The sequence below is a fragment of the Neohortaea acidophila genome (assembly GCF_010093505.1).
Source record: "Neohortaea acidophila strain CBS 113389 unplaced genomic scaffold BDY17scaffold_1, whole genome shotgun sequence".
NCBI classification, from domain to species: domain Eukaryota; kingdom Fungi; phylum Ascomycota; class Dothideomycetes; order Mycosphaerellales; family Teratosphaeriaceae; genus Neohortaea; species Neohortaea acidophila.
In genome coordinates this window covers 1,110,617-1,130,752 of record NW_022985510.1, presented here as the reverse complement: position 1 = coordinate 1,130,752, position 20,136 = coordinate 1,110,617, and the positions used below count along the sequence as shown (strand labels likewise).

General features: G+C 55.8%; 11 protein-coding genes across 11 annotated transcripts; 7 read left to right on the top strand and 4 right to left on the bottom strand.

Moving 5' to 3' along the window:
• Positions 1–31: 31 nt before the first annotated feature.
• BDY17DRAFT_320022 (major facilitator superfamily domain-containing protein) lies at positions 32–1,884 on the bottom strand (the record flags this gene model as incomplete). The annotated part of the gene is made up of 5 exons (XM_033736373.1): positions 32–280; positions 332–784; positions 839–1,154; positions 1,255–1,765; positions 1,821–1,884. The coding sequence occupies 5 exons, from the start codon at positions 1,882–1,884 to the stop codon at positions 32–34; spliced, it is 1,593 nt and encodes a 530-aa protein (XP_033594050.1).
• BDY17DRAFT_12207 (uncharacterized protein) lies at positions 1,757–2,212 on the top strand. Its single transcript, XM_033729317.1, has one exon. The coding sequence runs from the start codon at positions 1,873–1,875 to the stop codon at positions 2,164–2,166; it is 294 nt and encodes a 97-aa protein (XP_033594049.1). The 5' UTR covers positions 1,757–1,872; the 3' UTR covers positions 2,167–2,212.
• A 796-nt stretch (positions 2,213–3,008) lies between these two features.
• BDY17DRAFT_342232 (ASST-domain-containing protein) lies at positions 3,009–4,984 on the top strand (the record flags this gene model as incomplete). Its single annotated transcript, XM_033738010.1, has 3 exons — positions 3,009–3,170; positions 3,250–3,812; positions 3,871–4,984. 3 exons carry the CDS (start codon positions 3,009–3,011, stop codon positions 4,889–4,891), a joined length of 1,746 nt encoding a protein of 581 aa, XP_033594048.1. The 3' UTR covers positions 4,892–4,984.
• Positions 4,985–6,593: 1,609 nt separating this feature from the next.
• Positions 6,594–9,173, top strand: BDY17DRAFT_329117 (alcohol oxidase; the record flags this gene model as incomplete). The annotated part of the gene is made up of 8 exons (XM_033737859.1): positions 6,594–6,646; positions 6,700–6,895; positions 6,957–6,980; positions 7,040–7,063; positions 7,117–7,276; positions 7,326–8,133; positions 8,187–8,625; positions 8,688–9,173. 8 exons carry the CDS (start codon positions 6,594–6,596, stop codon positions 8,979–8,981), a joined length of 1,998 nt encoding a protein of 665 aa, XP_033594047.1. The 3' UTR covers positions 8,982–9,173.
• A 265-nt stretch (positions 9,174–9,438) lies between these two features.
• On the top strand, positions 9,439–10,824 carry BDY17DRAFT_243577 (xylose isomerase-like protein; the record flags this gene model as incomplete). Its single annotated transcript, XM_033730450.1, has 2 exons — positions 9,439–9,664; positions 9,719–10,824. 2 exons carry the CDS (start codon positions 9,439–9,441, stop codon positions 10,822–10,824), a joined length of 1,332 nt encoding a protein of 443 aa, XP_033594046.1.
• Positions 10,825–11,090: 266 nt separating this feature from the next.
• Positions 11,091–12,047, bottom strand: BDY17DRAFT_320018 (uncharacterized protein; the record flags this gene model as incomplete). The annotated part of the gene is made up of 1 exon (XM_033736372.1): positions 11,091–12,047. One exon carries the CDS (start codon positions 12,045–12,047, stop codon positions 11,091–11,093), a length of 957 nt encoding a protein of 318 aa, XP_033594045.1.
• Positions 12,048–12,181: 134 nt separating this feature from the next.
• Positions 12,182–13,440, bottom strand: BDY17DRAFT_289030 (major facilitator superfamily domain-containing protein). The gene is made up of 2 exons (XM_033732292.1): positions 13,157–13,440; positions 12,182–13,108 (listed from the first exon to the last, which is right to left on the bottom strand). The coding sequence occupies exons 1-2, from the start codon at positions 13,417–13,419 to the stop codon at positions 12,214–12,216; spliced, it is 1,158 nt and encodes a 385-aa protein (XP_033594044.1). The 5' UTR covers positions 13,420–13,440; the 3' UTR covers positions 12,182–12,213.
• Positions 13,418–14,090, bottom strand: BDY17DRAFT_289027 (uncharacterized protein). Its single transcript, XM_033732291.1, has 2 exons — positions 13,595–14,090; positions 13,418–13,534 (listed from the first exon to the last, which is right to left on the bottom strand). Exons 1-2 carry the CDS (start codon positions 13,875–13,877, stop codon positions 13,452–13,454), a joined length of 366 nt encoding a protein of 121 aa, XP_033594043.1. The 5' UTR covers positions 13,878–14,090; the 3' UTR covers positions 13,418–13,451.
• Positions 14,091–15,026: 936 nt separating this feature from the next.
• Positions 15,027–16,507, top strand: BDY17DRAFT_320016 (uncharacterized protein; the record flags this gene model as incomplete). Its single annotated transcript, XM_033736371.1, has 3 exons — positions 15,027–15,647; positions 15,703–15,915; positions 15,971–16,507. The coding sequence occupies 3 exons, from the start codon at positions 15,027–15,029 to the stop codon at positions 16,505–16,507; spliced, it is 1,371 nt and encodes a 456-aa protein (XP_033594042.1).
• A 337-nt stretch (positions 16,508–16,844) lies between these two features.
• BDY17DRAFT_306854 (N-alkane-inducible cytochrome P450) lies at positions 16,845–18,401 on the top strand (the record flags this gene model as incomplete). Its single annotated transcript, XM_033735064.1, has 1 exon — positions 16,845–18,401. The coding sequence occupies one exon, from the start codon at positions 16,845–16,847 to the stop codon at positions 18,399–18,401; it is 1,557 nt and encodes a 518-aa protein (XP_033594041.1).
• Positions 18,402–18,721: 320 nt separating this feature from the next.
• Positions 18,722–19,762, top strand: BDY17DRAFT_306853 (uncharacterized protein; the record flags this gene model as incomplete). Its single annotated transcript, XM_033735063.1, has 1 exon — positions 18,722–19,762. The coding sequence occupies one exon, from the start codon at positions 18,722–18,724 to the stop codon at positions 19,760–19,762; it is 1,041 nt and encodes a 346-aa protein (XP_033594040.1).
• Positions 19,763–20,136: the final 374 nt, after the last annotated feature.

Sequence of the window (20,136 nt, the reverse complement as noted above, 5' to 3'; positions counted from 1 at the left end):
ACACAAGCGTGTATCATCCATGCCGCGACCTCTACGACTCGCGATGCCCAAACTGCCTCGAGGCCATGACCTTGAGCCGCGGAGCCGTCCAGATGCGGAGTCTTTTGCCATATATCATCAAGGGGAACGTCAAACATCCCAGCGCAAGACACAGCGCAGCACATGTCCAAAACAAGGCCGCGAGACCAACGCCGTCGATCCAATTCGTCAAGAGGAACGCCACAATCGTCGCGCAGGCGTTTCGCACAAAGCACACGGCCACGAAGCCGTCTCCGATAATCTGCAACACGGATTAGTATATTCCTGGCCATCACAAACCCGGCGTACGTACCTCTTGATAGCAATCCATCGCATACGTCAAAGCAATATCAGCCAGGGCAGAAAAGCCGAACCCAAAAAATCCCGCACCCACGGCAGGAATAATCCACGGCAGCCCCTCAGCCGTGGGCAACCCGAAGAACAGGAGCGAGCCCGGAAGGATAAAAACGGCCGGCAGTGCCAGCCACAGCCGCATCTCGGGCTCGTAGATTCCGTTGTTGCGGCGCGAGAGACGCACAATCAGCCAATCGCTTAGCAGTCCGCCGTACACGGATCCGATGACGCTTCCGATGAAGGGCGGGAGATTCATCAGGCCTACGCCCACGGCGGAGAAGTTGTAGGGTGGCAGGATGAAGTAGCCGCTGTAGACGGAGACGACGACGGAGAACCAGGCTAAGAGCGAGCCGTAGATGATTGCGGCGTACGTGAAGGCCGGGAAGGTCAGGACAATAACGAACGGCAAATACTTTGCAGCTCGTGTCAGTATGCGTGTCTAGTACGCGAAAAGGAGGATGCTCACCATGTGCTTGAGGAAAGGCGCAAAGCCTCCCGGCGATGTCGTGGTGAATTTCAAGCGTTGCCAGTACGTCTTGCGCGGGATGCTGGAGCCGTGGGTGTGCTGTTGTGAGAGTGCGGACTCGGTCTGTCTGATGTCCTCGCCTTTGCTGTCGACTTTGCCGTCGATATTGCTCTCAGCTCCTACAACAACGCGCGCGTCTTCATCCTCGGAAATGGCAATCGTGCCATGGGCGGCTGGGATGTACTTGGTATCCTCGTAAAAGAAGATGAACACAACCAAGAGGATGGCAAAGAAGATGGTAGTCCACCAAAAGATCCTGTAACGTGTTAGCGATGGATATGACGTTGTGCAGCACGGATGCTACGTGCCATCTCCATCCCTGATTCTGGGCCGAGAAGCCAGCAGCTACAGGAGACAAGAAGGCTCCGATGTTGACCATGACAATGAAAACGCCGTTCGCCGTGCCGCGCTGGTGCACGAAGAACATGTCGGCAATCGTCATCTGGCAGATGGTCTCACTAATAGCACCAGCCAACCCAGAGATGAGATTCGATCCATACAGATCGCCGACGGTCTGCATTTTAGCCTGCCAAATCGCCGTCGCCAAATCCGCTGCCGCAGACAAGATATACACCGGTCGGCGGCCGTACTTCAACGCAAACGGAATGAACAGGATGCACCCGAACGCCAGGCCGAGCGTATTGAGTCCGAAGCCCCAGGTGTTCTGCGATAAGGTGTAGCCGAGATCTTCCTGCGTGTCGCCCCACACCACGGTGCCGATGTCGAGGTTCACAAACACCATGAGGGTGTAGAAGCAGACGAGCGAGAAGTTCCAGGCTTTGTACCATTTCGACCAGTTGAGCGGGTCATTGGGATCGGCCGTTGGTCTGGGATGGAGGATGATTTCTCCTTTTGTGCGGTCGAGGACTGGAGTTGTCAGTTTTGGGGTGCCATTGCACTGCGTGCTGGAGTTGTGACTGACTGCGCTCGAGCCGAACGGTGCCCGGGGGGAACTGTACGTCCACAGACTCTTGATGATCTGCCATTGGACTCGATGGATTGGGGAGGCGTGGGTCGACGTTCACAAGGAAGAGAATGTGGATACGTCGAGGTTGAAACTCGATGAGTGTTATCCAACAAACGACGTCCTTCCAGCCTCCTCCCTGCGGATATATATCACCTTCACCGATATCTCTTCCCCCGGGATACCCAGTTCGCTTCCCCGCGTTCGTGGAGGTGGGTCCGGGCCCTGGCCTTATCGTCAACTCGCGAGCACATGCCAAATCTGGCATGGCGGACCCTCGAAAGCCGGTGTCGGGGCAAGGTAGAGCGCGTTCCTCTTTCCGCGCGGACGCGCCTTTGCCGCGATCGACTACTACCCCCTGATAACGACATATCCGTGAAACCGAGACCGCTGCAGTCACATCCTTACGCTGATATTGCTGAAGATCATGCATTGCTGTACATTCCGACGGGCATGACGAGTGCGGAGCGAGTCGCTGCTGGAAGGCTGGGTTGAGAGCAGTGCCAAAGGCCCAAGAGTTGTGGGAGTACTGTAGTGCACATCCACGGACATTATTAATCTACCTGCCGGCGCGAGGATGCAGGGGAGATCATATCGTACTAAAACAGCCTGGCTCGGCAGTCGAAAGGATTGACTGATAAGTTCCTGCCGAAGCGGATGCAGCCCGTCAGCTGTCATTCGCTTGCCCGGCGCATTCCTACTGCCTTGGCAAGGCTGCGGCTGAAAAGACATCGCACCACCTGCTCGCTACTGCGACGGCCATGAAATACATCTCATCTTCTGATAGATTCAAGATGGAAGCCGTCCCCATGCACGCTTCCCCTTTCGAAAATGTGCTGGTGTGCTGACTCTTCTTTAGGCAGCACGGGGCTTTAAAGTTGCCCATTTCATTTACTGTGCTCACATAGGGAATGAACAGGCTGTGACAAGGACGGGATTGGCTGCACAGGCGTCACTTTCGCCCATGGCTGCCAGCCTTACTACAACGGTTCCCCTGATTGTACACTCTTGATGAGAAGACCGGAGAATGTATCTGAGTACTTGCTGCTTTGTCTCCTCCCTAAATAACATTTTGTCCATGCCATTTGGGCGCGCTGTCTATTCCTGCAACACTTTCAATGTCAGCTTCTTCGTCAAGCGCACGCAATGTTCACTTCTCTTCTGCTCTTGCTCTCGCTCTCGCTCGGCACGGAGACATGGGCGCGAGACACGCCCACTCCGCGCCGCGAGACGCCAAAACCCCGGGAGGACGACTTCTTCCACTTCGTCACGAGACCCGACATTCGCGCTCCCAGATGGGACGTAACGGTCAGTACTCCTCAACGGTTCCGTCGGCGGTTGTGACCATCCAAGGTTCGGCCCTGGCTAACATTTCATGTGAGTAAAGCGGATGCACTATGGGCAAGCTCTGGCGCCGGGCTATTGGTTCACCCCTACGTACACCTACGTCGATAAGAAAGACTCCGGCATGCATGTGTCGGCCAGTCCGAACATCTACGACGACGACGGTGAATTGGTATGGAGCGGCGGCGAAGTGTTCCACGGCAACAATGTCAAAGACTTCAAAGTGTCGAATATCGACGGCGTCGACCGGCTGACCGCTGTCTACACCCTCAACAATGCCTACGCGATTCTCGATGATGGCTACGAGGTCATCCAAGTCGTCACTCCACCGAGGATCGGGAGTGTGAATCTCCACGACTTCGCCTTGGCTGACAACGATACCAAGGCGCTGGTTCTGACCCAGGACCGGGGTCTAGTACCGCAAGAAGAGTTGGCGAATGTCGGATGCGATGGTGAACAGTTCGTGCACTGGCCTGGGTTCGAAGAGCGCGACACCGATACGTGGGCGCTCACCTTTCAATGGAATGCACGAGGCCATATCAGGGCAGATGAAACGCTCGTAGAAGCAGACTGTGCCCGCGCTGCATGGGATACATGGGACGCACTGTCAGTGTAGTACCAGCAGGTCTCATTGCGGATGTGTCGATTGCTGACGAACAAGCAGCCAGGCCAACTCTGTCGACAAGTTCCCGGACGGCGAGTATCTGCTCTCCCTCCGCCACTCTGATGCCCTGTATAAGATATCTGGCATCGACGGCTCGATCCTCTGGAGGTTCGGAGGCAATTACAGCGATTTTGAATTCGACAATCACTTCCCCGGACAGAACGACGCTCGAGTGTGCGAGCAAAACGAAACACACACCATCCTCTCGATCATGGACGCCACCGTCCGACCAGGAGAGCCTGACAAGAGCAACGACCCTCCGCGGGGAATGACAATACTACTCAACACCGCCTCGTCGCCCATGACTGCTCAAGAGCTGAGCACCTTTGACCATTCCAACCACATTCACGGCCGAGGCAACATGCAGCCTCTGGATGGCGGCAACACGCTTTTGTCCTGGTGGGACCGCTCTGTGATAGCGGAGCACTCCGCGACCGGCCAACTGCTCCTGAACGCCAGCTGGGCCGCGCAATTACAGCACTCCTACCGCGCCTACAAATACCCCTGGACAGGCTGGCCCCGCACGCCACCAGATGCATACGCCTGGGCCGCCGAGCACCAGCAACGAACAGAAGTGTATGTGAGCTGGAATGGTGCCACCGAAGTGGCGCAGTGGCAGGTGTACGAGGTGAAGGACAGCAAGATGTATCCGATCGGGACACACAAGCGGCAGGGCTTCGAGACGTTGATGACATACCAAGGCATCATAAAGGAGGTTGTCGTCTTCGCTTTGGATGCCGAAGGCGTGGTACTGGGCCGGTCGGCGCGCACCGAAACGGACGTTCAGCTAAACCCCAAACATCCGACCATCGCGCTTGCACCACCGATCTCAGAAGCGCTCGTTCAGCAGCAAGAGCGGGACCCCTTGCACAGTTCGAATGTGTGGCTTTTCTGGGGAGCAGTGAGCGGCACCATACTGGTTGTGTTCGGGGTGAGGGCGGCGCGGCGGTATCGATGGGGAAGACCTCGGAAGTCTGGCAGGAAGTTGGATTCACTATTGAAGATTTCGGAAGAAGCGTAGACGGTAATGTATTGCTAGAACATGTACGATGATATGGAGCCTGCCAATCCAAGCTCTTCCTCAAGACTCGTTCGGAAATGATGTTGTGAGCGCAAGTCGGATCTGGCTTCAATGCACCGGCAGCGGAGCTTCGCCACGCCGAACTCATGACTAAAGACAATGTGACTGTGCACCTCTCCACACCATTGGAAAGCGGTCTCGATGCCGCCCGACTGCCATCTACTCAGTGTGTGTACGGATCGAGATGCATAAATGACTCATGCGCCGAGCATATTGCGGAGTTCATGATAAATTTAGGCCCCCGGGCTGGCCAACATGACAGACTTTCGGCCAGCAAACGCCCCGAGAGTTATGCCTATTCCAAGCTGGTAACGAGCAGCGACCAAATGCAATTACAGGGATAAGCAAGACCGGCGATTGCCTTTTTGAAGGAGCTCCCACGCAGCATTTCCCCGCTCGAAGGGCCATGCGTCTGCGTCTGCGTGATTTTGAGAGCTCGGCGGACCCTTGATCTTCGTCGGTCCGACATGGAACTCGTCTTACCACATAAAGTGGGGGCGCAGAGGACAGGCCCCGGTCTTCGTCCGTTGTGGCCATTGAGTTCAAGAGCTAAGGCGTTTGCTGCGTTGTTGGCGTGGAATGCTTCTGGCTCGAGGCCTCTAGTCTCCTGAAAATACCTAGTCAGCCTGATCGATGGATGTAGCACGTTGTATCATTGAGACGTCATGGCGGCCGGTGAGCTGAGGGCAGCCTTGTGGTTGGTGATGGAGTCGGGCAAGGTGGGGCGTTGGACGGGCGGCACGACAGCCTCCGACGCTACCCCGCAAATGCGAACTCTAACGCCATTTAACGTGTGGGGAAAGACAACGGCGGAAAGCTTCTTGAGGAGGGCATGTGAAGGTGGCGTCGAGCGTTGGGTGGATTGGGGGCGACATGCTTCTCACTAGCATCCCGTGGTGCCGTCGTATGTTGAGCATGCCACCGGAGCTCGCACCGCATATCCACCAATTTGTACCGTGGCAAGGCCGGGACGGACGGCTTGCATGCCGGCAGGCCGAGACAGCTTGGGACTGTTCATGGGTCGACCGACGGCGCCGTCTGGAATGACGAGACAGATACTGTGATGAGGTTGTGCCGGCTGAGCAGATCTTGCACGCTTCTTCTCAAACGCTCGGATCTTTCCCAGTTGATCAAACAGCACATTCGTGACAGAAGTACCACCCCGTCAGCGCAAGCCAACACCCTTGCCCATCCAAGCTACCTTAATGGTTGGACGAAGCGGGTCGCATTGAGGGGAACAGTCCTCTTCTGGGCGAAGGATGCAGGGCGCAGCATTGTCTTGCTTGCCTCAGAGTACGTACTCACGCCTCCTCCGGCCTGCGCGGGATAGCAGGTAGGGATCTCCAGTACTGTCGTAGCATGTATACCACCCAAAGAGGGATCTTCGAGCTCTTTGGCCCCTCATTGCTTGCAGGCATTCGTCACGCTTGTATCCACATGCCGTGGAGAACCTGGTTTGCGCGGGGATACAACGCATTGAGCTCGATCATTGGATGGCTGCTCCTCTTCCTCTGTGCCGGGCGTCTAATTGTGGAGGGAGTCGCTGACAGTAAATACCAGGGTTGCCGCCTGTAACTTCGCTGTGAGCTCTCCTTCATCGTTTTGTTCAATTTGATAGGAAAACGAAATCTCAAACGCGAAAATGACTGTACCAGACGAGGTTGATATCATTGTCGTTGGCGGTGGATCATGCGGGTGTGTATTAGCTTCCTGCGTTCAATTGTCCCATGTTGCTGACCGTTGTCAAGGTGTGTGGTGGCTGGCCGTCTGGCCAATCTGGACCATAACCTCCAGGTGTTGCTCGTCGAGGGTGGCGAGAGCAACCTCAACAACCCATGGGTGTTCCGTCCGGGTATCTACCCCAGGAACATGAAGCTGGACAGCAAGACTGCCACCTTCTACTATTCCCGACCAAGTGAATGGCTCTTGGGACGTAGGGCCATCGTACGTACCCCGCCGCATCGTAATTCGAGACATGGGCTAATCGTTGGCTCGTCTGCTCCAGGTGCCATGTGCTCACATTCTCGGCGTAAGTTGAATGGATGTCGACATGTGCGGGGATGGTTTGCTGATTTGTTGCCAAATTAGGGAGGATCCAGCATCAACTTCATGGTATGTTTGAACGTGTCTTGAGTTGAAAAACTGCTCGTCTAACATGGCCCTAGATGTACACGCGTGCGTCAGCATCCGACTACGATGACTTCAAGATGAAGGGTTGGGAGACCAAGAATCTCATTCCCTTGATGAAGAAGCACGAAACGTACCAACGTGCCTGCAACAACCGTGACATTCACGGATTCGAAGGCCCAATCAAAGTCAGCTTCGGTGAGTGATGACTGCCCTGACGAAGTGATCTGTCATTGACCAAAATCAGGAAACTACACCTACCCCATCATGCAGGACTTCCTGAGGGCAGTCGAGTCTCAAGACATCCCCGTCACGGATGACTTGCAGGATCTGGTCACCGGCCATGGTGCTGAGCACTGGCTCAAGTGGATCAACAGGGACTCTGGCCGTCGGTCTGACTCGGCCCATGCCTACATCCATTCCACTCGCCAGCACCACCAGAACTTGCACCTTGCCGTCAACACCAAGTGCGAGAAGGTGTTGCTCGAGGGCGACCGCGCGGTGGGCGTCAGGACCGTGCCGACCAAGCCTCTTCACCCCAACGAGAAGAAGTCCCGCGACTTCAAGGCTCGCAAGTGGATCATCGTCAGCGGCGGCACGCTCAGCTCGCCTTTGATCCTCCAGCGCTCCGGCATCGGTGATGCCGAGAAGCTGCGCAAGGCCGGTGTCAAGCCTCTCATCGACCTTCCAGGTGTCGGTCTCAACTTCCAGGATCATTACCTGACCTTTGCCACCTACCGTGCCAAGCCGCATGTCGAGTCGTTCGACGACTTTGTGCGTGGCGACAAGGAGACGCAGGAGAAGGTGTTTGCCCAGTGGAACATCAACGGTACTGGCCCGCTGGCGACCAATGGTATCGACGCTGGTGTCAAGGTGCGACCGAACGAGAAGGAGCTGGAGGAGTTCAAGAGCTGGCCATTCCCAGAGTTCATCTCGGGCTGGGACAGCTACTTCAAGGACAAGCCTGACAAGCCCGTCATGCATTACTCCGTCATCGCCGGATGGTTTGGTGACCACATGCTCATGCCTCCGGGCAAGTTCTTCACGATGTTCCAGTAAGCATTTCAAAGTCCACACAAGGGGTCGCCACGCTGACACTGAAGCACAGCTTCTTGGAGTATCCATTCTCCCGTGGCTTTACTCACATCACGAGCGCTTCGGCGTACGATGCTCCTGACTTCGATGCCGGCTTCATGAACGACAAGCGAGACATGATCCCCATGGTGTGGGGCTACATCAAGTCGCGTGAGACCGCTCGTCGTATGGACGCGTACGCCGGAGAGGTCACGGGCATGCATCCCTTCTACCGCTACGACAGCGCAGCCCGCGCCAAGGACATGGACTTGGCAACGACGAATGCATACGCCGGGCCCAACCATCTCACTGCGAACATCCAGCACGGATCCTGGTCGATCCACAGTGATGATGGGAAGCCGCTCGAGAAGAACATGCTCAACAGCAACCAGCAGACGGTCCGCGACGACCTGGTGTACTCCAAGGAGGACTTGTTGGCTGTCGAAGAATGGGTCAAGCGCCACGTTGAGACTGTAAGTTTTGCCCGAATCATGCCCAGTGCACGAAACTCATGCTAACGAAATATCTCGTCCAGACCTGGCATTCGCTCGGCACGTGCTCCATGGGCCCGAAGGAGGGCAACAGTGTCGTCAAGCATGGTGTGTTGGACGAGCGCCTGAACGTGCACGGAGTCAAGGGCTTGAAGGTGGCCGATTTGTCGGTCTGCCCCGACAATGTCGGCTGCAACACCTACAGCACGGCGTTGTTGATTGGCGAGAAGTGTGCCGTCTTGACGGCCGAAGATCTCGGGTACAGTGGTCGTGCGCTTGACATGAAGGTGCCAGACTACGCGGTGCCGGGCGAGTACGTCGGCTACGCTCGTTTGTGAGTGGGGCCCTGGATTCGCTGGTCGGAGGAAGTAGGCCAGATTGTGTTTCATCTTTCGAACATAACTGCGAGAAATCAAAATGGAGTTGCCTGGGCATGATGTTTCTTTTCGTGTGGATGAATGGAGATGATGTATTTTCACGTAGGCCATGGCATGGGGAGTTGAGGCGGTGTCAAAAGAGTGAAGTGAAGTGAGTGGGTGGTGAGGGAGTGGAGACGGTCCGTGCCGAAGCTCCACGTTCCTGCATGCTGAGGGCAAGTAACCGTCATTCTTTCGGGAATCTCGAGCCACTGAACACTGACCTCACCACTACGAATGACGCTGCAAGATGCCGAAGCGGAAGAAGGCAGAGGAGGAGTCGGACAAATCGTTGGCCAATGGGGTGGAAGAGCCTCATAGCCCAACGAGCAAGAGACGCAAAGCTCAGAAAGTCAAGGAAGAAGTGCTTGCCGAAGAGATGGTAGTGAATACGAAGAAGGTGACGAAGAAACGCAAAAGTCAGGCTGTGGAGACTGTCAAGAAGGAAGACTCCGAGTTGGACACAGACCCCGCTCAAAAGAAGAAGAAAAAGGTCGTGCGTAAGCGAAAGACGGCGGAGGAAAAGCAGGCCGAGGCCATGCCGCTCGCTGCTCGAACGGTCGGACACAAGCTGTACATCGGAGCGCACGTGAGCGGCGCGGGGGGTCAGTTTGTAGTGACCGCGAGCATGACAGACTTCACAGCTAAACATTCGTCAGGTGTCCACAACGCCGTCTTGAACAGCCATCACATCGGAGCCAATGCCTTTGCCTTGTTTCTCAAATCTCAGCGCAAGTGGGCCAATCCCCCATTGCTGGACGACGTCTGCACGTCTTTCCACTCCAATTGTGGCTCTCATACGTATGATCAGGCCAAGTACGTTGTGCCACACGGCTCATATCTCGTCAATCTCGCGCACACCGACAAGACCCGCACCGAGCAGGCCTACGACTCGTTCCTCGACGACCTCAAACGCTGCGAGCGCCTGGGAATCGTCTACTACAACTTTCACCCCGGCACCAACTCGTCAGGGGTCGACAGACCAACCGCAATCCGACACCTCGCCTCCAACATCAACCGCGCGCACAAGGAGACGTCTTCGGTAATCACCCTGCTCGAGAACATGGCCCACGGCGGAAACGTTCTCGGCAGCACCTTCGAAGACCTCCGCGACATCATCGCCCTGATCAACGACAAATCCCGCGTGGGCGTGTGCCTCGATACCTGCCACGCTTTCGCCGGTGGTTACGATCTCCGGACTCCGTTCGCGTTCAACGACACCATGTCCAAGTTTCACGAACTCGTGGGCACCAATTACCTCCGCGCCGTCCACATGAACGACTCCAAAGCACCTTTTGCTTCCCATAAGGATCTACATGCCAATATCGGCACCGGCTTCCTCGGCTTGCGAACCTTTCACAACATCGTCAACGATGCTCGATTCGAGGGTTTGCCGTTGATCCTCGAAACGCCGATCGAAGCGAGAGACGACGATGGGGTGCTGTTGAAGGATGAAAAGGGAAAGGAGAAGGAGGATAAAGGGGTGTGGGCGCGGGAGATCAAGTTGCTGGAGTCGCTCGTTGGGATGGACACTGAGAGCGAGGAGTTCTTGGGGCTGGAGGCCCAGCTCGCGAGAAAGGGGCGGAAGGAACGGGAGAGAATCGAGGGTCAGATGGAGAGGAAACGGGAGAAGGATGCTGCCAAGGCGGACAGGGCGGCTAAGAAGGGCCAGAAGGGAGTCGGAAAGAAGAAAAAGAAGGCGTCGGACGAAAGTGAGGAGTCCGAGCTGAGCGAGCTTGATGATGGAGCTGAGAGCGCGGGATGACTGTCTTGCCAACAGAGGTGACGGCTTTCACGGCCACATTGGCCGAATGGCTGCAGTTTCATCGTTTCTCCCCGGTACGTACGCCAGCCGAGTGTGCGATATGCGTATATGATATCTACAACTCATGCCGCTCTCTGCGCAATTATACTCCCAATGTTGGAGGGAGTGACCAAGCTGGCTTGAGTGGCACAGTAAGTCCAGATGTCGATGTTGTAAACGTAGGGCAGCCAAGGGGCATTGCGATCCATACCCCAACGCCAACCCCCTCAACCATGATCAACCGTCTTCCCCACCCTCTCCTTCTTCCCAAACATACCAGCCACACTGCCCACCCCCTTCGGCGCCAACCTCAGCGCCTCGAACTTCGACTCCGGCAATCGTTTCCCCGCCTTCACGCTCTCCAACACCCACTCCGCCGTAACGTACTTCACACTCTCCCCTCGCTTCGCCGAGATTTCCTTGTGGATCTTGCTGCCCGCCAGCCCACCCCCTGCGCCGCCGTTGCTCGCAGGCCGACCGAGAATGACGTGTGTGACGGTTCGTCTGCCGAGGGCGATGGATATGCCAGCTCCGTGTTCTGTTAGGAGGCGCTTGAGTTTGTGGTCGGAGATTACGGGTGCGGTCGAGCCGTTGATGTAGAAAGCTAGGTTGTGAAAGATTTGCGGAGGGGCGGTGTGTTGGTACTCTGGTGTTTCCGTGTCGTCCTTCTCGTCTTGCTGTTTCGTTGATGATGTGGACGAGAAGGAGCTGTTGGGGTCGATTGGGGAGAGGAAGCGCGAGGGCGAGACATCCGGTCGGCCAGCTTCATCCTCTTCCTTCGTCTCGCGCAATTTCGGCTTCCTCGAATCCAGTTTGCTCACCTTGCCAGACAGAGCATCATCGTCATCATAGTCCACCTTCACCCTCTTCCTCGCCCTCTCAGCATCCAAACTTTCCTGCAAACTCAATTGATCTTGCTCCCTCCGCCACGTCACCGTCCCATTCTCAAGCAAACCCATCTTCACACTCCCATCACTCCCCGCGCCGACCGTGTCCGCAATCCTCTTGCCGCCTTCATGGCCGCTGCGAAACTGCTCGCGGAGTTTCAAGTGTCTTGAGTCTCGCCACAGTGTGCTTCCGCTCAGTCGATTCTCCGCTCGCTGATGCCCAGTCGCTGATGAGTTGAAGGCGTCGAAATGGGCCGAGAGTCTGGGCTCCGCGGCTCTGGGAGCTTTGGGTGGCATCGCGGCGACCTACGCAAGAAGGGTGCATGGAAACATGATGGGTGGCATGGCATGACGTTGACATGAATGCTGAGTAATCAAATCCAGTGTGGGGCTAGCAGACAGCGGCATTCCATTCTAAGAGACATGAGTCGCTGATACCATTATCGCTGTGTCTACACGAGCCTCATCCAAAGTAGTACGCATACTTGCTCCAACTGCGAATGCGCTTCCCATAAATGTAGAACAAGATTGGTGCGGGAATCAAAGCCACGCAGGCAAACGCAACAATGCTCGTGGCCCAAGGCACGCCGAGCCGCTCATACATGATGGCGCCAAACAAGGGGAACGCCGCGGACACAGCGCTGCGGAAGAGGCTGTTGACGGCCAGCGCCGAGTTGGCATCGAAGAGGTAGACGTCGACCAAGTAGATGATGGTGGAGAAGAAGATCAGCACGATGCCCGTGCCGATGAAGACCCCCGAGACGATTTGCGGCCACGGGTTGATGCTGGCCGAGCTCGTCCACGCAAACCAAAACAATCCGATTGGGAGGATGAATGACCCCACGATCGTCACCGGAAGCCGTTGTTCGGGTATGGGTATCTTGGCCTTGGCCAGCTTGGGGGCGAAGATGGCGCGCATTTCCCACGCCATGCCCGCCGCTCCGAGGACGACGCCGATGAAGATGGCGAGGAAGGGAAGCGACGCTGGACCTGGCTCAATCCTTCGCACGACTTCGAAGCTGAAGGGATACGCCACGAACGTGAGATACAATATGCCGTACACCAGACTCACGTAGAGGGTCATGATGAAGAGGATGGGCTCGTGGATGACCATCCGGATGGGCTTGAGACCGTATTTGACCGCAAGGCTCTTCAGCTGAATCGGCTCCTCCTCCATCTTGGAGTGGAGCGCCCAGTTCTTTGTTTCCAAGCGTTGGCGTGCAGCTCTGCGGCGGAGCAAAGTTGGGTTGTGTGTTTCGGGAACGGTGAACACTGCTGGCACAAAGCCAACCGCGGCGATGATCATGGTGAACCACGCTGTCCACCTCCAGCCCAGCGCGGGGTTTTGGACGGTGTATCTACCCCAGTCAGTGCCGGCATTGCAAGGCAGACAAGCTGTTACCTACTCGCCCACAATATTGCCCATTGCAGGGCCTGCAAAGATGCCCGCCATGTAGGCCATGGTGGCCACCCCCCGAGGGATGGTGTCGAATATGTCAACAAGCGTGCCAGCCACGATGGCAAGTGGCGCACTACCAAACGCGCCCTCCAAGAAGCGGCCAAGGAAGATCGTTTCGAGATTTGTCGCCACACCCACCGGGATCTGGAAGATGATGAAAAGCAGGAAGCCGACCATGAGAGGCCGTGTTCTCCCGAGCGCTTCGGACATGGGGCCAAAGATAAGCGGACCTGTACTTAGTGTCAGTCGACACAGGATCTTTCTACTGCAGTGGCGCTGTTGAGCAGGGCCTGGCGTAACAACGACTTACCGGTGGCGAAACCGAGTACGTACACCGTGATTCCGAGAATCATCAGTTCGTTGCTGACATGGAACTCCTTTGCCGTGGCTTCGGTTGCTGCCGCCCAAATTGCGCTCCCAAAGCTCACACTGAATGTCATGAGCGACGTGATGGCGGTGATCCAGCATTTGTAGCGCAAAGAAAAGTTGAGCGGGTTTTCTGGGTCATCGGGACCATCCCATGTCACGATGAGCGACTCTTCAGAGGCCGCGTCTCGCTCAGGAGCTTGTTCTGTCTTTTCAGTGGTTTCAAGGGCGTCTTGAGCCTTTGCTTGCTCCTCGGGGTCGGCGCTGGCCGTGTCGCTCTTGGCGGAGGATTGAGCCGTCATTGTTGAGAGATTCCCGCAAAAGCGTACATAATCTCTGTTGTGGGCTGAAAAGAAACGAATGATCAAGCGTTTGTCGAGGCAGAAGAAAAGCACAGGCGGAGACGATAGCCTGCCTACGAGCTTACCACATCCTCGCCCGTCGAATGTAGATCTCGGAGGGTGGCGTCTCGGACGATGCTTACCGTTGCCGCTCCCCGACAGCACACACTCCCGTCAAATTCATGCGTCAACGCCATCAATTAGTGCTGACTGTACGCAGCACAGTCTCCATATCGCGTACAGACCATGCTGCAACCGAATTGTGGGTGGGGCCCGTCATCGAATTTGCGCATGAGGGCAGACGGACTTGTGACGTTGGCCGTGAGCGTGGCCAATCAGCCTCGGCCATGCTTCGCGCAAGGCTGTGAGGCTCGAGCACTGATTGGTTCCACCGACGCGGTCTGACAAAGACGGGCTATGCTGAACATGTCTCCTGCGCTGACCGACGACAGGCTACGTTCGCGAGTGCGATGCACATGGGGGCTATAAATTTTGTCTTTGAGGACTGTGGATCTGCCTTCCTCGATTTTCAGTCCCACCTGTATTTGAAATTTGACAGTTGGCAGCGCCAGACGATCTGCTCACCGCTCGGTAGTTCGCCTGGCTAGCGCCATATCGCGATTCACGGTTGTACGTGGGAGTCGTCCAAATCTACCTCGGAGTGCGTAATGGTATTGGTCTCTGGCCCGGATATACAGAGACAAGAAGCGCTAAGTCTGCAGGAATGGCAACATTATTCATCGATTGCCGCCACGCTTGCGTCACGCCCATGATGTAGCGGTAGGCTATAGCTTATCCACCCTTCGACATGATTTTTCCCGATAGCAAAGATGCTACCCACCATTGGGTCGATCCTCACCCTATAGGGTCGGTGCTTCGTCACGTTGAGACAGCGTGAGCGTAGCATTGGGTGATCACCAACGCGGTGTCAGCCGCGGGCCAATTCGCCTCCACCACGCGAATCCGAAGCCATAAGCAGGGAACACGTAGGATTGTGAGGACCATCCGCGTGATCTTTCCCGCGAATATAGTGCTGTTGGGTGCAGTGCGTTCTCTTTCCTTATCCGACATTATAAGAGCTCTTTCACGCTCTCTTCCCGCTCTTCAAGCATGACTGCATCCAAGACATCGCCCTACGTTGAGCATGGTGAGGGAAAGCCCGCCCTGCGCATTGCAATTATCGGCGCTGGCATCACAGGCATCTCGGCCGCCTGCCACATTCTCGGACTTGGGTTCGAGTGCCACATCTTCGAGACCGGGTCAGCGATAGGGGGCATCTGGCCGCGAGTCAATCGATTCTCAAGCCTGCAGATTCCCTCGGATTTCTATCGTTTCCATCCCGAAGTCGACTGGAAGAGTCCGTACCCGAGGCAGGCGGAGATTCTTGGGCAGATACACGGGTTGTGGAACCGGTATGAGCTTGAGAAGCGAACGACTTTTGGCTGTCGAGTGCAGGGGCTGTATCGGCGGGAGCAGCGATGGGTCGTCGAAGACGAGCGATATGGTACCTTTGACGGCGTGATATGCGCCATTGGAACCTGCGCAGGACCGTACGCTCCCTACGTTGCAGGCGAAGATGGGTTTGAAGGGGAGGTCCGGCACTCCTCCAGTCTCGACGGGCTCGTGGTTCGAGACAAGCGGGTCGTCATTATCGGCGCGGGGGCGAGCGCTGCAGAGGCGCTCGAGCACGCTTGTGATAATGGAGCCGCTTCGGTCAAGGTCTGCGCGAGAGTAAGCACTTTACGGCAAGAGAGAAGCATGTGCGCATGCTGACTTGATTCTTCAGTCGAACAGGTGGATCATTCCGCGTTGGCGTCTGCTCAACCTGATCATGGCAATGCTGATTGTCGACCCGTTTGGTCTCTGCGACTCTGCTTTTGAGTACTTCCTCCGGTTCTTCTGCTACCGCAGTGATCTCCGCCACCTTGCACCCTCTGGTGAAAGATCGATGGTGTACAGCAAGACCCCCGTCGTCAACAGTCGAGTGTTCGAGCTGATGGTAATCGATTCTATTACAACAAGAGCGATGAAACATATACTGAGAGTCTTCATAGCGTGAAAAGCATGTTACATGGATGAACTGCCGCGTGAATCGTTTTGATTCGGACGGGGTGGAATACGTGCCCTATGCTGCAACCGACGAATGCTTACCCAAACCCGTCTTCGAAAAGTGCGACATCTGTATCAAGGCGACAGGCTACTATCGTCCGTCTTTGGAGCTCCTCAGCCCTCACGCCAACGATTATACCGCGCCCAACTTCTACCTTCAAGTCTTTCCTCCCGGCAATCCTACGATCTTAGCGTTGAATTCAACTTGGGTTGATGGTATCGGAAGCGTAGGTGCGTCGCACATCGGCATCTATGTTCGTCTTTTGCTGGTGTATCTTGTCGACGCATCAACACAGCCAGATATCGATGGGATGAAGAATTGGATCCATTGGACGGGGAGAGGCTGGAATTCCGCCAAAGGACTGGAATTCGTGACGACGATGCAGCTGTATTTGTGGTTCGTTTTGACGATTCTGTTCCGGTGGCGCTTGTGGAGATGGGGTTGGTTCATTCTTTTTGGTAATGAGCGTGTTATACATTAGGCGACAATGCATTGGAGACAGTCCACTTCTAGAGCGCATTGTTGTCGGGTTTGAACGTACGTGAAACAGACGAGAGGGTCAATCTCCACAACAGAGGTGCTTAGACCGGCCATGTCTGCGCATGGAATCAGGCCGCAGAAGATCCTTCCTGTTTTGCGTTATTGCGGGTCACCCTGCATTCCCGATCGTCCATGAATGCCACCTCGGAAGGGTCGCATGCGTGCTTACGAATCCGTCAGAAGTAAGCAGCCTGAAGATCGGCCTTCTGCAGCCCATTCAATAGTCACTCATAGGAGCTCGCCGCTCCTCCCAGCTGTTACAAACCTCATCGTTCACCATGAAGTCTTTCCTGAAGGAGCATGCCCGCAACGCACTGCTGTTTGCCCTCCTGCTGTTGCTCTGCGTCCGTATCCTGGACTCGCTACGAACGCAGAGGAAAAATCGAGCTCTGGCCCACAGTCGCAACTGCGTGCCGCCGCCAGAGTACGCAACGCGGTACTATGGAGTCTCGTCGTTCCTCGCGGCTGTCCAGGCGGCCAAATCCCATCGATTGCTGGAGGTGAATCGAGCACGCTTCCTGGAAATCGGCGCAAAGACGTACACCATGTTGAATCTCGGACAGCGCATGACTTATACCATGAGTCCCGATAACCTAAAGGCAATCCTGGCTACCGACTTCCAGTCCTGGGGTATCGGTGGGCGACGCAAAGATTCATGGGGTCGAGCATTGGGGAGCGGGGTATTCACGACTGACGGCGTGGCTTGGAAACACTCTCGCTCCCTATTGAAGCCCAGCTTCAGCAAGAAGGATATTGGTAATTTGCCAATGTTCGAGCAACACGTCGCAAGTCTCATCTCCGTCATCAAGCAGGCAGGCCCGGGTGCGACACTCGACTTGGGCAACCTCTTTTCTCGGATGACGACCGATTTCGCGACAGAGTATCTCTTAGGCGAGCCCACACAGTCGCTATTGAAAGGGTCGGACGACCACTTCCTCAAAGCCTTCGATGCCTGTGTTGAGCATATCGGGTATGTGTCGCGCGTTGGCAAGCTTGCAGAGCTCTTCGATATCCGTCACTTCCGACGCCAGAGGAAATTTGTCAACGATTACATCGATTCGTATATCGAACAGAAGCTGGTCGCGCGACTGGAGAAGCCGGATAAGAGCTCACTCGTGGGCAAAGAGGAGCGCCACACGTTCCTTGACGAGCTGTTGCAGCAGACGACCGACAGGATCGTCATTCGATCGGAGCTGCTGAACATCTTGGTCGCCGGACGAGACACGACGGCAGGCTTGCTAACAAATACGTTCCACATCCTCTCGCGACGACCTGAAGTGGTGGCGCGCTTGCGAGAGGAGATCGACGCTGTCGTGCCGAGAGGGAGCAAGCCGGACATCGACTCATTGAAGAGGCTGCAGTACCTTTCCGCAATCCTTAATGAATCCCTTCGGGTGTTTCCAGTTGTGCCGTTCAACAGCCGAGAATCTCTGGTGCCTACTGTACTGCCTCGAGGTGGCGGAAGCGATGGCAGTGCTCCCATGTTCATCCCTGCGGGTCACACCGTCATTTGGTCGAGCTATGCGATGCAACGAGATCCCGATGTTTATGGTGCGGACGCCGAGGTCTTCAACCCCGATCGCTGGATCGATTCCGGCCCAGAGAGTAGCGAGCGCATTCGAACGATTCGGTCTTCTTTCAGCTACACGCCATTCGGAGGAGGTCCGAGATTATGTCTTGGGCAGGAACTCGTGATGACTGAGGTGAAGTATATCATGACCCGTCTGTTCCAAGAGTTTCGGTCGGTTGAGTCGAGAGACGATCGGCCATGGACGGAGAAGTTTGGCGTGACGTGTGTCAACAGATACGGTGCGGATTGTGCCTTTCGCTGGTGAAATATAGGGCGAGGGACAATGAAGAATATCAGCGATGCATTATCACATACCTTTCCTAAGGCTATGTCCCCATGCCTTCTCCTTATCCACCTTGCTCTCATGCCTCATCTGGCTCTTACCGAGATGAAGAAGCAATGTTTGGAAGCTACTCCGCCGGCGTTGCTCGCTTCAGCTCACGCACCGTCAACACGTAGCTCTCCTTGGCTTAAAGCACCCTCAGTCAGGGGAGGAAAGCTGTATGTGTAGTGCACCAGTCATGATCTCGAAATGACCAGTGCCAAACAGCAAGAAATAGGCAGATAACGCTACGAGCGCTATGGATGTCCGCGGCAGAGATGAGAGTGCGAAGTACCAAGTACAAGCAGCAGATGAGGTGCGACGGCGGCCGGCTTTCGGCCGAGACAACTCCGGAGATCTCCAACTCCAACCCCAACTCCACGTCCGACCAACCTGGACTCCACCTGCACCACATCATGGTCACAGCCACGCGATCACGCTGCTACGAGCGTGATGCGAACGATGACGACTTTTACGATCACAGACCAGCCAAGCGGCGAAGAGTGCAGGAGAAGCCGTTGCCGCCTGCGTGCCCAAGCTACGCCTCCCCATCTTCCAACAAGCGTGTCGACACTACGAACGATCTTGGGACTGCTGTGACCCAGCCCGTGCCCACGCAGCTCTTGACGCCAACATCTTCCACACCAACGCCTTCGTCGGCCCGGATATCTGCCTCATCCGCTCCGAAAGACACCCGCAAGCGAAAGCTCTCATCGCCCCAGGTTTGCTCAGCATCACCTAGAGCTGGGGCACTCTCAGCTCCGACTTATGACTCTATCATATCCAGTCGCGCATCACGGCCGAAACGAAGCAATACAAGGAAACAACGGGGCGATCCCGATGAGAATGGAAAGCCCAGCAGCGTTGAAAAGTTGGAAGAGACCACGATTTTGGAAGGGAATACCACTCGGGTGCGGGATGAAGCCTTGAGCGCCAGGGATACGAGAAACCTCAGCTCTGCAATGGGAAAATCACATGAAAGCACGCTTCCCAGGAATGACATTGCGAGATCTTCAGTTGCCCAGGATCATTTCGAACTTCCGGCCTCTGCGAGTCCTACGCCCTCGGCACCCTGTACCCGACCGGAGCATGTCTACGATATCTACGATCCAAATTTCGGCGAAGAAGTTCGACTCGCCTACAAAATCAATAGTCTGGGGCAATCTTGTCGCGTGAGGAAGTATGGTGCAGAAGTCGCCGAAGCATGGAAGCGTGGCTCCACCCCCGATGAAGCTCGTGAACAGTGGAGGGTTGAAGCAGCGAGACAACTTGCGGAGGCGGAGGAGATTAGTGATTCCGACTGACGGCGGCGATTTCATCCGAGATGATATATTGTTCCAAAAACAAGCTTCATTCTGGGCGCAGCACGGCACATTTCACGGCCTTGATGAAAGGCTACCCAGGCGCTGAAAACCATAGCGTGCGGCACAGCAAGTTGTCACTTCTGCATCCATGAAACAACCCTTTCCGCTAGGCGGCACAACGCAGCAAATGCCCTACCCTGATTGGTGCGTAAGGGAGCGCTAAAGTATGTTGGCGCTTAGAGGGTGCCTGTGATGGGCGGACAGAGAAGATCAACGTCAAGCGCCTATATCTGCCGAGCGACTTGTGCCATCGACGTGCGCAGTAGGTGGCTGCCAGCATAGCCGCCACGTTAAAAGGCAGATGAGAGGTATCG

What these genes read in the sequence shown, in the direction of transcription:
- BDY17DRAFT_12207 (XM_033729317.1), top strand. Translation starts at nt 1,873, where the DNA reads ATGATCTGCCATTGGACTCGATGGATTGGGGAGGCGTGGGTCGACGTT.
- BDY17DRAFT_289030 (XM_033732292.1), bottom strand. Translation starts at nt 13,419, where the DNA reads ATGTCCGAAGCGCTCGGGAGAACACGGCCTCTCATGGTCGGCTTCCTG. An exon ending in ATGGGCAATATTGTGGGCGA is followed by an intron (nt 13,109 to 13,156) that starts GTAGGTAACAGC and finishes TGACTGGGGTAG; the next exon opens with ATACACCGTCCAAAACCCCG.
- BDY17DRAFT_289027 (XM_033732291.1), bottom strand. Translation starts at nt 13,877, where the DNA reads ATGACGGCTCAATCCTCCGCCAAGAGCGACACGGCCAGCGCCGACCCC. An exon ending in GGCGGCAGCAACCGAAGCCA is followed by an intron (nt 13,535 to 13,594) that starts CGGCAAAGGAGT and finishes CGGTGTACGTAC; the next exon opens with TCGGTTTCGCCACCGGTAAG.